At 41.5% G+C, this 15,289-nt stretch overlaps 1 protein-coding gene across 1 annotated transcript in view; it reads right to left on the bottom strand.

Moving 5' to 3' along the window:
* Nucleotides 1–15,289, bottom strand: part of NTRK2 (neurotrophic tyrosine kinase, receptor, type 2) — a 190,387-nt gene that overhangs the window by 78,262 nt on the left and 96,836 nt on the right. Inside the window, exon 11 of the mRNA XM_009328121.1 lies at nucleotides 5,601–5,789. Within this exon, the coding sequence (XP_009326396.1) occupies nucleotides 5,601–5,789 (189 nt within the window). The remainder of the gene's footprint in view (nucleotides 1–5,600; nucleotides 5,790–15,289) is intronic.

The following is a 15,289-nucleotide window of genomic DNA, read 5'->3' as shown; positions in this document are numbered from 1 at the left end:
TGATGCAAGGGTTGGGGAGAAGGTTGTCAGCCTACTCCAAAACGAAGAGAAACCAGTCCACCTTGCGGGGTGTGAATGGTCAGAGCCATGGAAACAACTGGGTGTTGAACTACAAGTAGCTGCACCCTTCCACAAACGGCCTAGGAGAGGAAATGCAACTCAGTGGGTCCCAGTATCTGGCTGCTCTCCTCTGCTCTCTGTGGCAGCCGTGCCAGGGCTGTCTCCCCACGCTGGCAGAGCAGAGCCAGCTCTGCACCCTCATATGCTGCTGCCACGCTCAAATGCTCCCAAATCATGAAACTGAGTTAAAAAGAAACGCAATGTAATAAACAGAAGAAAAACAAATCCAGATCTTTTTTTTCTGTTTCCTCAGCTTTCTGGGGTCTGGCTCACATTCTCAAGCTTTTCTTCACATTTTTTTCATTCTGAAATGAAATCTGACATCATCACCAGACTCCAAGACCTATGGCTTTAAAGAGAAAAATCCAGTACCGTGGGAGTCATGATAAAATGGTAAGAATAACACTCCTATTTCTTTTCTCCCTTAAAAGTCATTCAAGAAGGTGGTGGACTGAAGCAGAGCATTTCTGCAACTTTCCTACCTAACAGGGTCAACCAAAGACTGGCTATGTATATGTTAAAAAGAAATCTACAGTTAAAGAACAAGGACAGTAAGAAAAAGACTGAGATCACCTTTAACTAAATGGTATAACAATCCCTAAAATGTAAATGAAAATCCCAAAGCATAAATTGAAAAGTTCAATGTTCAAAATGGTATAGAAGAGGGATGTTTTTAAAACTTCTGCCTTTAAAATTATCATCCGACATGCAATTAGAAATCTTACTGTGGAACTGGAGCTATGGACTGTAAATTCATTTTTTCAGATCAGCAAAATAAAATAAAATAAAATTAATTTACAAAAATTATTTCTACCAACTTGTAATCAGCTGCAGACTTTCCCTAACAGAGGCCAACTGGAAGTACAATAATTATTATCTAAACTGCACATTCACACTCCTGTACTTGAAAGAACACAGTCTCAAACTGCAGAAATATAGACGAAATATTAAGACTATCATCTCATGAATATACCCAAATTTCCCATATGAAAGCCACAATCCACACCACATCATCTGAAATGCAATGGCTACATGTATGGCCAACCACTGAAAACATCTTGCCACTAAACTACCCACTGACTAATCAACAAGCCTGCCCAGTACACTATTTTCCATCATTGATAATATCTTTAGGGATGAAATCAAGTGAGTTGCAAGTACTGGGAAGTACAAACTGATGCCAGTGCAGCTGCTGTTTATCCACCCTAGGGGGCCTGAAACCTGGAGCTTGCAAACCTCTCCATGAAAGAGCAAAGCTTCAGCCTTCCTTTCAGCTGCACTCAACCAACCACTGTGACTTCATGGGGTGGGCGTTACTGGGGTGAGATTCAGAGAACAATTTGATTCCCAAAATCCCAAAAGCACCTGCAAGCAGTTTCTTACCCAAGTTCTGCCCTCAGAGTCTCAACCTGGGCACTGCCACTGACATTTTATGCATGCCCTCTCCTCAGGTTTTGCTTTTCACACTACTACCAACACAGCAATGTTATTTACTGACTGCATTTCCACCATTAATCATGGAAATGCAATAGTAATGGGCTGATATATTCCAAGCGCTGGGCTGCAAGCTAAGTGATGAATGAAGAAAGTCCATAGCCGTTCATGGGGAAAATGGCTTTGTTTCTTCCGTCCTGTTTCAACAGGTCTGGCAGACTTGGTTGGCAACTTTAGCAACTACGATTTCTGCAGAGAGATGTAGAAGACTAATTCTTGAAATATCATGGAATTAATGAAAATACCAAATAGCTTAGGGGCTGTGACAGCTCACAAGGTTAGCGACGCTAACCATCTAGCAATAGTTAGCATCTATGCACACAAGATATTACATCATCCAGTTAATTTCAGGGGATAAAAATCTTTGCAAGGTTTGCCATCCATGCAAGGTTTCTGCACCTGGCGATGTTACTTCACTACAAAGCTATGGTTCAGTTTTCAACAGCAACAACTGAACACTGTTGGTAATTGCCAGGCAAGAGGTTTGCAGGCTGACGCTAATACAGCACAACCTGGTTTTATCATGACTTAAGTGCAAAGAGCATTTCACCATGTTCAGGCTGTGGACTCTCTCACGCATCTGATACCAGAGTTGTCACTGTTAGCCAAGTACTGCCGAAGGGGAAATACCTTTTGATTTCACACAAAAAGGAACCAAGAAGTCTGGTACGTGTCTGAAACGTGTCTGTGCACCACAGACTGTAAACTTTCAAGGCGGAAATATTCAAGATATTGGAGTCGCAGATGAGCCCACCAGCCAGCAGCAACCAAGCGTATATGGCAGGGAAAAGAAAAAGTCAGGAGTTCTGGGATAGGGTGTCAGACAGTCAAGTGCTGAAGAAGCATCAGTGGGTTTGCTGGTGAGGAAAATGGGTAGTTAAGATGATGAGCAGCTGGAGTGGGAAATATCAGCCAATCCCAGTTGGAAGATGAAGAGTAATTTTCTACCGTTATGTCAATTAAAGTACAGATGGGCATTTGTGCTGAAACCTGGGACAGAAATTCAGTCCTTCTGACTGATGACTGGAACACAACCCTTCAAGTCGATGGGTGTTTGGTCTTCATCAGTTTGCTTTTCCCACCTTGAAAGCTGTCTCTCAAGAGGAAGAAAGTGCTATAACTTTTAGCCCGAGACTGACTCTTTAGAAGACATCACTTTTTGGGATTTCATTACTCAGTAGTGAAAGTACCAATTTACTGATACAGTAATGGAATTTCATGCTAAATTGATCACAATCAACTTTTTAATTTTCTTTTAAACACATACACTTCTAATACTTTGCAATGGAGCTTGATACACTGTATTCAGAAATGATTATCTGTAGACAAGTCAAAATATGGCTTAAGTAGATAACAAAAAAGAAACTCCATTTGCTACTCACAGCAGACGTACTCCTTCAACTTCTGTGAAAACTGCAATCTGAGTACAGTTTCACCTAGCTCGAAGTCTCACCTCCTTCCACAGACCAACATAGGCTAAATACACAAGAATCTTTTCCAGCATGACTGCAAGTGATTGCAGTGTTTAATGCTAGCGGACAATGGAACTTAGACCAGATAGGAAGTAAACATAAATGTTAATCATCTTGCTGGAGATGAGAAACCAGATGACATCTGGAGCTGGCACTATTGTAAACAGGAAAAAGGTATGAGAGCTACTTAGCTTAGAGGTTTATAAATACCAGATATACACATCAGGAGGAGGTTGGCAGGTTAAGAAAGGACAAGTGCAGCTGTGTAATAATAAGTGAGTGAGAGAGACAGAAAGAGAGCATATGTGAAATTATTTCCGGGAAAATAATTTTTGTCTGAGACAATTTTAATTATGATCTTTATTGGTCAGATGCTCAATGTGGTAGGAGAAATCTGCCTCAGTTTATACACTGCCACAGTTTACCTGATTCTCTTTGCTAAAGCAACAAAAACACAGAGACTGTGACCACTGTGGCAATGTGGCAGAATGCAGAGCATCAGCCCCACAGACTTCCCCAGAGCACCACAGCAAAGTCTTGAGCCGTATCCTGCAAGCATTTATGCACAAACTGAACTTCATGTACTGTGATTAATTTCCCTGACACCACGTGGGTTTCATTGCAGCACAAAAAAACAAAAACAGACTTAACGTATTTTTAGGATCAGGACCTACTTAGCACTAGTCAGCCGTGATTTAATGCGTCTGTACTTAATGTGCAGCATACTAAATGTGAGAGAATTCTGTGTTTTGGTACAGTTTGGGTTTTTCCTCAGAACAGCATGTATGTTGTTTCAACACTAATGCTGGAAGTTAAATACTCTGCAGTCACTGATGTTTATTTAAACAATTATAATGTTGTCTAATGCAGCTGGGAATGGACGTACAGTAGCCTGATATTTAAAAGCATGGCCTTTTATATAACATTAGAGAGCTCTAGTGGGCATGTTGCCCATTTCTGATTCCCTAGCGGCTTCTATTCTTCACAGGAATTAATGTTCTAATCAGAATGCATCTGTATAACATTTTATTTGTGCTGATCAAGTATCAGCAATTCAGTGATTACCTTATGCATCCCACTGCATATGCTAGGCCAGATTATTCAAATATGCTCTGGTAGAAGAGATAATGGGGCATTTCTAATCACAAAATAGTGCCACTCAAAAAAGCTATGGTAAGAGCAAACATCAGGGATGTACTACAAAAAGGCAGAAGAAGACTTTCTGTTGCGTTGCAGGAACATCCTTCTGTGGATTGTGTTTAGTGCAACAACCTAGATGTAGATGAGCATTAATATTCACAAGATACACAGGTAGTCCAGCATCAGTATTTGCAACCTTAGAAGTCAAGTATACACGTTTGCATGCATGACCTCATGCACAGGTCAAGAAAGATTCCTATTATGGCATTTAAGCTTTGCAAAGTTGGAGGTAAAGGTGTCTGACCTTGGCAGTAAGCCCCTAGACTACAGTTTGTGCTATGAAGCGATACCATTCAGGGTAGGATACAGACAGGATGTAGCATCCCTTAGTTGCAAGCCCAATGTTCACCAGCTATGCTGCGAATCTCTAGAGTGACTTCCCAGAGAAACAGTTCAGACTTCCAGTAACACTTCAGAAAGGTATGTACATTCACACAAGAACAAAAAAAGAGGAAAAAAGAGGCAGGAACAACCTTCTCTGAAACTTAACAACCTTAATGTACTGATGAAAAATAGTAAGCAGTGAAGTTACTACTAATCACAATATCCTTTAGGTATTTTTTCAGTTATCTGCTGCAATGCTCATCACTGCTTCAAAAATCAACATTTCACATGTCGAATTCTAAAACTGTTACTAAGATTGAAGAGTAGCATCTGAAGTTATGGATACTCTTTTTTAACTATTCATAGTTAATTATGTTTAACTCTTCATATTCTTTCACATTTCACCTGCTTCTAACTGAACATGAAAGGATTGGTATGTGACATTTATTGTCCATCATGCAACCTTCCGCTCTACTTTTAAATATTTAACATCTTTTCCAGCTGTAGAGGTTGAATTATACAATGAAATTAAAAGAACTGAAGTTGTAACCCTTATCATTCTTATAACTTTACAAATACTCAGATTTCAAAGTTAGGTTATGGTCATTGTGAATATGAACAATTTAAAAGCAGCGCGTGTGTAACAATACTGACTTCTGCTTCTGACCCGGGATTTGTTTTCTCCCAAGAACACATTCAGTGCACAGGACTGGCCAAAGACCACTGAAATCAATGGAAAGGCTACTAGTGACTTTGATGGAATATGGATCGGATTTGAGTGTAACTGCTGACTTCATTGATTCATCACAAGAGCTGAATTTGGCTTTGACAGACGTAAAGCGGTTCATTCCATATACCTTCAACAAATTGCATACATTTTAACCCCACCCTTACACTGCCAGGAATTTTGTGCTGCTAGCTCTGTTAAGAAGCCCCAGCACTTCACAGGTAAAATGAATGACTGAAACACATACAGTTGTTTGTACTTACAGGTGTCTGGCTTGAGCTGACTGTTGGTAATTCCAAAATACTGAGGATTTTCAATAACAGGAATCTTTGTCATCCCAATGATGACTGCATCAGGACCCCCCTCGGAAGAAGACGGAGTGTTACTGCCATTTGAGATGTGGTGGAGGGGACTGGCTGAATCGTCGTCATTGCTGATAACTGAAGAAGGACCTAGAGTTAGAAACAAAGATTTTCCTGTAACTCAGCACATGATTCCCTTCCCTCAGACGATTCCATTTTTTTTTTCTGGGGGGGACACACCAGTTTGTCCTCCATCCCCATAGTGAACAGCTCTCTTTGTGTGCCTTGTTGACCTTAACCTCAGGATTTTTATATGTCTGGGTGCAGATGGAGAACAGTGGGTTTTTTCCATTAGGAGTTGGAATGTGAAGCAAATTTTTGTACTGGTAGATCACCTAGACTAAGTATGTCAGGGTCCAGCATAGTCTGTCACTGGGAAAGATCTCCAAATTTGTTGAACTCCTTCTGTCATTCTCAGAAATAAGCTATGAAATACACGCATTAAGTTTTTTACCTTATGCCTACTTGGGTCACACAGCAATAATTGCCACAAATCCAGGGAATGCCTGCCCTCCCTTTGAGGTGGCATTATAACAAGACAAGAGACACAGAGGAAATGGGCTCATCCTGATGTGGGAAGCTGGTAATTTCTAAAAGACAACATGGTTAAGAGCCAAAATCCAGAGGGCAATTTGAACAGTCACAGAAGGTGCGGAGCAGATGCTGAGTAGTGGGAAAGACACATCCCACCCCACTGCAAAATCTGGGGTCACTGCTCAAATCTGGGCTCATTCAGCCCAGGGGAACATCCCACTGGCTCCCCCATCCATACCTGAGTCTAGTCACCTTCCAGAAAGAGGTTTATTTTGATCAGTAATTCAGTGACAGTTTTTGTTTTGTTTTCACTTTGTGCTTTTTATTTTTAATAAAAGTGCCACGGAGATAAAACCTTGTAAATGGGTAAAAGAAATCCTGCTTAGCACAGTGTCCCACTTCTGTGAGCTGCAGGGGCCTTTGATCTAACAGCGAGATCAGCGCAGGTAACATTTGAACTCTTGCCATCTAACCCTGCTATTTAAATTCCACATTACATCTTCCAGATTACATCCAGTATTCAAAGAAAACCAGAATCACCATTTAGCAGCAACAACGTTTTGCCTCATCTCCCCACTGAAAAGCCAGCAGAGATCACACGTCACATTTTACTTCATTCTCCATCCATGTTAACCAGGATTTTTGGGGTGGGATTCACATCTTCTAATTGTAACAATCAAAAGACAATGCTAGAAGCAGATGGGAAAACTCGCCCTCTGGAAGTGCCTATCCTGGAACGGCATCCTCAGACGACATCTGCGTTTAGCCTGCAGGCAGCAGTGACAGGTGGGGCGAATGTCCCCCCAAAGAAGGGGGCAGCAGGGAGGACCTTGAGGACAACGAAAAGCTGTGTTTACTCCAAGTCACCAGCCACCCCACTGCAAAATGTTGGAGCCTCAGATTGAGTTTTAGGTTGGACAAAAGGAACAGTGCAGAGGCAAGACAGAGCTGAGTAACCCGCCACATAGATGGTATCTGTGTCTGCAGGAGAGAATGGGGGATGCAGAGAGAGAGAGAGAATGGGGACCAGCAGCAGGTCCTGTAGACACATCATTGAGGACGTAAGATGGGCAGGATCCACCATAGCACACACACAATTAAGGAACAAGATGAGAACTAGGACAGTCCCAGACACAGCAGCCAAGAAAGGGCAGCTTTAAAGAAAAGAAACTCTTACTCTTTTGTGGTTCACTGTATCATTAACAAAAACACTTTATCATTACATGGCATGGCTCACAGGAATAAAACTTAAATAATTTGGCATGCGGCTATTCAACCCTACCTTTAGAGACTCAAGTGTAGTCCCACCCCTGTCCTGCTTTCCTTTCTCCCCGGTTGGTTTAATGGTGCATGAGGGAAATGTTCTCATAGTTTGAAAAAGTACTTCCCCCCATAGCCTGAAACATTAGAGGTAATTTTTCAAATACCTTGCACTTCACTGGAAAGTCACTGTTGACAAATGTAAGTGAAGCCTAGATCTCTGCAATTTATCAAGTGAAATACTAATACCAAGGCTGGTTTTGTCATTACTGATCACCCAGATCCTCAAAAAGATTGATTCTACTAGGAAAGCTGCCAGGATTAACAGTTTTTGGTGAAGATTTCTCTAATGAAGTGCAGAGCCTAACAAACTGTGGGAAACGGTCCCTCAGATGGCACACAAGATACGTGAAGTCACAACACATTTTTCAGGTGCATGACAGTTGTGTGCAGTGGCATTAGAGTGCAAACCCATTTAAAACCACATTCAATTTTTTCTAGACATCATCCTTACATCTCTAAACTGTCAAGCTAATGGCTCCAAAAAGCAGGCTGACACACATTTTCTTGGGAAAATAAAGTCCTTTTACACTAATATAGCTTTAGTGTGAGGGTCAAATCCCTTCTCTTACAGAAAATGGGCAAATTCTATTGTAAATCTATTTACTCAGATAAGCTAATTGGTAAAAACTAGTCTTTCGTGTGGTACAAAGCAGGCTCCAAGTATATTCAGCTCTCTGATGTAGGTGAGGAAAACCTGGAAAATGAGGTGATTTCCAAAGCAATTCCTGGCAGTATGAAACAGTTTAAGAAAAATTCAACTCTGGGAACTTTGTGCTGTGTCACTTAGTGATCCCTCTCACTTACTAGAAAGAAATCAGCTCATGCAACGGTCTTTGGAAGTAGTTGTTTGGGTTCAAAAATCCTATTTTCTGTGTATTTCTTCTCTATTAAGACAATGAGAACTCAACAGATGGAAATTTTTGTGTATCAGAAGCAGTTGAGCTCACATCCCTTTGCTGGGACCTTTTTGTCAACGTGAGCAAACTGGTATATGAACTGTTTCCACACTTGCTTATTTGCCAGACTATCCACTTACCATAAAGTTACATTTCATTTTTTGAATGCACTAAGCCACATTACAATTACAGGCCAGCATTGCAGCTGGCTATGACTGATATTCTAGTAATGCAAAACCATTTTCCGGGATGCAAGATGAGGCCATCACCTGTGCTGACAAGAAGCGAGAGCTGCCCTTTTCTGAATATGCACTGAGCTCAAATTGAAGGGTAATTTCTTAAAGCGCCTTAAAGTGTGGTTTCATCCAGATGAAATGGGGTCACTGAATTACTTATCTTAGAATCATAGAATCATAGAATAGTTTGGGTTGGAAGGGACCTTTAAAGGTCCAACCCCCCTGCCGTGGGCAGGGACATCTTCAACTAGATCAGGTTGCTCAGAGCCCCGCCAACCTGACCTTGAATGTTTCCAGGGATGGGGCATCCACCACCTCTCTGGGCAACCTCTTCCAGTGCTTCACCACCCTCAGCATAAAAAATTCCTTCCTTATATCTAGTCTAAATCTACCCCCTTTAGTTTAAAGCCACTTGTCAAAGACAGAATGAGTATGATAATTACCCTCAGTCACCTGTTACCAATTCTGTTTTTTATAAAATCCACTGTTAGTTTCACACCTGAAATCTGAAAATTTTAGACAAAACGTCATTGGTGGGAGTGAAAATCATGGGTTGTCAATAGCCATTAGCTATTGCCAATAGCTGACTCACAGTCAGTTTGAGCTTTTAAGAAAACTCCAGAGGCCTTCTCCACCTTCAAATGTGCTGCCCAACAACTTCCTGATTTCATTTTTAGACTGTATTTATTATCTTAAGAAGATAGAAGCCAGAGCCAGATGAGAAATGGTAGCCTGCCTTGAAGAAGAAACATGAGCTATACACTGCAGGGCTGAATTTCTCCTCTCTTTGATGTTCAGCTAAAAACGTGTCCATTCTGCATCACCTAGGCCCAAGAAAAATCCCTTCTGTATACAAAAAACAGCAGCTCTCTGAAAAAGTGGTGATATGTAAGAAAACCAATTATATTTGAAACTGACAAGCTATAATAAAGCCAAATACCTCCCACACCTAGGTTGTGAATTATCTTCGGCACACGGTATGGGGACAGGCAGAAACAGCAAACTTCTCTTACTGCACATCCCACAGAAAACTGGAGACAATCAAACCTGCTGGGGTGGGGTCATGGTTTACCTTCGCTAGTGCTAGCACCTCTCCCTGAAATATAACCCACTTCTGTGCTACCTCTTGAACAGCATCTCTGCACTGTCCTTGACCTTGGTGGTGCCAACAAATGTGAGCTTCCCTAGGTTTAGAAAAAAATTTTAATAAAACTATTTTCAAGGTGTGCTGCTATTTCTGGCCAGGAGAAGGAGTTTCATGGTTATAAAATATAGACATATATACATTCCGTCTGCTCCTATCACCATCAGAGTTAATGCAGTTCAAACATGCATGTTACCAAGACTTATCTACGCTGCTATTTGTTGGGGCTATGTTTTGCTTTGCATTATTTTAGACTTCTGCTAATACTTAGGTAGCTGGCTGTGGCAACACATCTGACTACCGGCTGCCGCTGGAATAATCCACATGACCTTCCTGTGTATCAAAGTACAGAAAGAGTCCCAAAGTGAATAACAGCATAACTCAGCTAAGCAAGCTCAGGCAAAAAATAGAAAGGAGAGGCTCTCAAATGCAGAATCAGAAAGAACATATGGGTTTTGTTTGCACCTGGCATGGCCTTGCAAGCACATATACTCAGACTTTAGTTGATGTCACGAACGAGCATTGTGTCCATCTACTTCTCCCTCCACCTACTGTGTCAAAGATATGAGCAACCTACTCTGCATGTTTGCTCTCCCAGCTTTAACAAGATCTCTTGGAGGCTACAATATCCTGCATCCTCCTCGCAACACACTTCTGTGCGTCACACATCACTCCAATTATCCCTGAAGTCACTACTAATGGCCCAGGCACAGTGGGAAACAATAGAAGTAATAATTATCAAAAAACCAGCCGATTTTAGCTTTGTGGTTGGAGCTGTGTAGTTACAAGGATGAATCTGCTTAGTCAAGTGTTACGAGGCAGCTCAGGTAAAGAGGATTGTTTATAGAGATGATATTGTCCTGTGATGCCTTAATAACCACGGCTGCTTCCACGAAAAATGACGTTGACTGCTAGGAAGATTTCTCAACTGACCTTGTGCTAGCATTGGCTCTTCTTACTTCCTCTGGGAACAGGGACCAGTCTGTGCTGGGGACATGGTAATAGCACACCATTAAGTCAAAAGCAGGACAATGAGTGCACATCACATCAGTCAGCATCACCTCTGCTGAATTTCGAGGCCATACTGAATCTTCTCTCTTTTTCCTTTTGGGGGTGTGTGTATTTTTTCACTAGTTAAATACCTTGTTCTGAAAAAGCAATTACACAAGATTTCTTTTCCCGTGAGACTCCCATATTTGCTGTAGATTCTAAGTTCTTTTCTGCATGATTAAAAGCTAAGTTTTATGCTTCAGCAAAAGCAGATACTCAATTTTTCCTGTTGTCAAGCTAGGATCCTACTTTCTTACCAGAACAGACATCTTTTCAGCTTAACTCTTGAATCGCTATCTTATCTTTCACTCCCTCTGGAAGACAACCCATCAATCATGGCTTGGCACACTTTTTTTCTGACTAAGGTGCTATAAGCTTTACTTTGAATATTCCTTTGCATTCCTAAGTTCAACAACTGTATGCAACTGTGATATCAAATCATGTTTATGCAATTCTATTAGACTGGATAAGAGAGCCCAGCATAATAGAAAGTAATGCAATTATAGAAACATTATTTTATATTATTGGTCTCTTAAAATGCTGCATGCTGAAAACAGGGAATTGAATTAAAAGGCATAAATAGAACACAAGGAAAAAAATTCAAAGCCAGCTGAATAATCTTCCCAAAGAGAAACCAGTTTAGTCTCACTTTGCTTGATGGAACTATTCAAAGTAAAGTCAGATTCTTCTGCAAATCTAGAGTGGGCTTATTAAAATGATGGTCTTTGCTTTGCAGCTGCTGATGCTTTTAATGAGGGAAAGCTCAAGGCAAGGTGCTCCTATGCTTTCTCAGCAGTTCAGCTGTGCAGAGCAATAGCATTTCTTGCCTCTCCCCACCTTCCAACCGACCCTTCTTGTCTCATATCCCCAACCCTGCCAGCTGCCCAGAAAACAGCCATTAGTCTTAGCCTCAGTGAAGTCATCTCAGTAGTCACTGTCACACTCAGTTGTGAAACAAGTATTATGGGATTAATCCTCCTTTGTTTGTGGTGGAGAAAACACAAGAATATGATCACCCCAAGCAACATTATAACACAGTCCCTTCTGCCTGCTGAAGCACACTGCTCTTCACAGCTCAAACAGTGCATGTCCTTCTATCCCAGTGCAGCACACTGAGCCAAAAACCACACTGTAGACATTAAGTCTGTGACTCAGAAAACTGAGACTTGCCAGGCTTGGGTGTTTAGAGGATAAATAATTTCACATCTTCTGACAGGTATCATTAATCTGTTTAACTGATTTGCACCCACCAGTGCTTGTTTAAGCTTGTACTCTGTTGCTTCTTGATATATGAGATAAGAAAAACTTTCTGACACTACCCAAGAAGTTCGGTTCCCATCCAAGAGCATGCTCCCAGCAAGTCAGGGGAACCAGAACAGAGAGCTGGAGAACTTCCCCACACCCAGCAGACAAATGCCTCTGCTCCCTGTCAGCATGCACTTCTAACTATCTCTGAATAACAGAAGAAAGGGGGCTTCTTGGAGACCTCTTGCAGGAGTAAGTGGCTGAAAATAAAGGTTTAAACTCAAGAAGCAGCCCTTAGGAGTCTGTTCACTTACAACCATTGCAAAACAAAGTGGAGACATTTGTTTGAAAATCATGATGAAACCACACCACTTCGACTAACATTTCATTTGGGTGATCAAGAATCCAAGGTGGTTTGCTTTTGTTTTCATGTGAAAAATCAATGTTTTGTCTTTCCTCATTTGTTGCAGCTTCACAAGAAGACTAAATTGCATTGTTATCACTGTATCGCTTTCATACAGAGCAAATAAGTTTTGCTTATTTGCTACAATGCTACAATGCCAGATTATTTTCTTTCCTACGTAGAATAATTTAAGTAATGCATACCTTTGAGTCTAATGAAATAACAGGTATGTTATTCAGCTTTACAGTACCAAATTCTCAGTTTTGCTAGGTGTCAAAAGGTCAGTCACGCTGACTTAAACGCCCTTCCCCTCAAACGCGTGTTCCTCTTGCTGGAAAATTTATTTCAAATGCCTAACTCCTCTAGAGAGCAACAAACACGCAATCTGGGTAATTTCCACTGAAATGACTGCGCACAGATTTTAGCCACTCAAGTATTTCATCAGGCCTTTTTGTTGTGGCTTTGAATCTAAGAGACACAGCTGCATATTTGTTTGCTTCGGTTTTATTCTGGAGCATGATTGTGAAAGAATCTCAGGCAGTTCCTTTCAGCTGCCTTTCTTCTCACAACCTCGCCTATACTCTCCTGTATGCATGCATTCACACAAGCCTAGAGCATTCCAGAGGTCACAGTTTCTGCAAGGGAGGTTTCCAAATAGGGAGGACTCCCTAGGATAACCTAGGGGACCCCTTCATAACATAAGGCACTCCCCGAAAGCCATGCAACCTACAGGATGCAGGGGCAAAGACACAGGTGTCTAGGTCTGGGACAGACTGGCAAGGCAGTTCACCCAAGAAACCTCCTTTGCAGCAGTGCAAAACCCTGTAGGAAAAAGGATGAGGTCTCTAATACATGCTGGTTTTGCTAGTACTGCCTGTGCAGGACAAAAGGTGTGTGACCCCGCTCTGCCCCGGCCTCACTCCAGGGCCAGCTCCCCCCAGGGATGCCATCAGCAAAGCCTCAGCCTGTGGCACAAAGGTTGCCGATTTCTTTCTCCTTTCAGCCAGAATGGGAGGCATTTGTATAACAGATCGCCCAAACGCAATCTGGTACACATCTTCAAACTCTTAAGCACCATAACCAATAAATCCTCACAGTTCATCCTTGGTGAGGTACATGCTACTATTATTCCCAATTTGGAGGCAACAGGAGGAGCTCTGCACAGCTCGCTGATTTGCCCAGCGCTGCAGGTGGGATCTTTGTCAAAGTCAGGACCAGGATCTGGGAGGGACTGCCAGCCCTGGCTGTCAAACCATGGAGCCATTTGGGACTTACAGCCCCCCTTCAGCTGTAGGATAAATGGTGGCTATACAGCTGCCCACTGCTTTATGGACATGTTTGCAGTATCTGCAGCTCAGATGATGTGTCCTATCATAAAGAATGAGGAATTTATGGCCTCTCATTATTGGTAGTCAAATGAAATACAGACCTGAGACAAAAATCTAGCAGGGATGTAGTGTATTCATCAATGAGAGTATGTAAGCCAGAGAAGTAATGATACAAGGCAGCAGAAAATGTGAAACAAGGAAAGAAAAAATGATTTATCTTTTTTAATATAGATCACCAAGACCATTCATTATAGCCACCTGCAGGTTTGGATATCTCAGAAACATGGGTAAAATTACAATCCTTCAAAAATACTACAATGAAAAATCACCTCAATAAGAAAAAAGATCAGCTGGAATGCACTTGTTGGCATCAAGCAAAAAAGAATGATTCACCCAAAATTAAATCCCTGTTGCCTTTCATTTAATTTAAAAACAATTTAATTAACAATTGTTTCCCTCCATACTTCTCATAAACAACCCAAGTGTTAGCATTCCCATTCCTAGGGGTGGGAATGAGGTCCTCTGTTGCCTAGAAGATAAATACAATGTGTACAGAAGCAATACAAGTTTCCCCATGCTGCTTTGGCAGTCAGTCTTTATCTGAGAGAACAGCAAAGCTATTTGCAGTAGTCAACTTGAATAATTTTCCAAACTCTGTTTAGTTAGATATGGTTAGATGATATGGCAGATACGCTAGACTGTGGAGAAATGCTCCCTGATACCAAACTTGTATTTGTTGCTTGTGTTCTTTTTTTTTTTAAAAAAGCATTACTAATGAAACTATTTCCCTTCTTTAAAACCTCTCTGATTATATCTTGGGAGCAGAGAGATACTATCTACAGGCCTCTCCCATCCAAGCAAATCAGCTGAAAACACGATATGGAAAAACCTAGAAATACTCACGAGACCTGAGGAAAAACTGAAGAATTGGGATTTCTTTTATCCTAAACAGTGGTCTGAGGAGATACACGAGGATAGCCTTCCAATGGAAAGGAACAATCTTTATTTCATGCCTACGCTGGATAGGAATTAAAAGTTGCATGACAAAAGTGCATCAAGAAAGACTGAGGTAAAATGTTAGGAAAACATCCTCAGGCACTGGAATTGCTCATACAAGACTCAGAAATCTCCACTTCTGGAGATCTTCAAGCCACATCAGGAAAATATCTGTTGGAAAAGATACAGGTATAGTTGATACATCACAGAAACATGGTGGGGTGACTCTCATGATTGGAGTGTTGCAATGGATGGCTATAGACTCTTCAGAAGGGACAGGCGAGGAAGGAGAGGCGGTGGGGTGGCTGTATGTGTTAGGGAGTGTTTCGATTGTCTAGAGCTCAACGATTGTGATGATGATACGGTTGAGTGTTTATGGGTAAGGATGAGGGGGAAGGCCAACGAGGCAGATATCCTGCTGGGAGTCTGTTACAG

The sequence above is a fragment of the Pygoscelis adeliae genome, unplaced genomic scaffold (genome assembly GCF_000699105.1).
Source record: "Pygoscelis adeliae isolate BGI_AS28 unplaced genomic scaffold, ASM69910v1 Scaffold45, whole genome shotgun sequence".
NCBI classification, from domain to species: Eukaryota; Metazoa; Chordata; class Aves; order Sphenisciformes; family Spheniscidae; genus Pygoscelis; species Pygoscelis adeliae.
The sequence above is the reverse complement of the archived record's forward strand: the minus strand, read 5'-3'. Positions and strand labels throughout refer to the sequence as shown.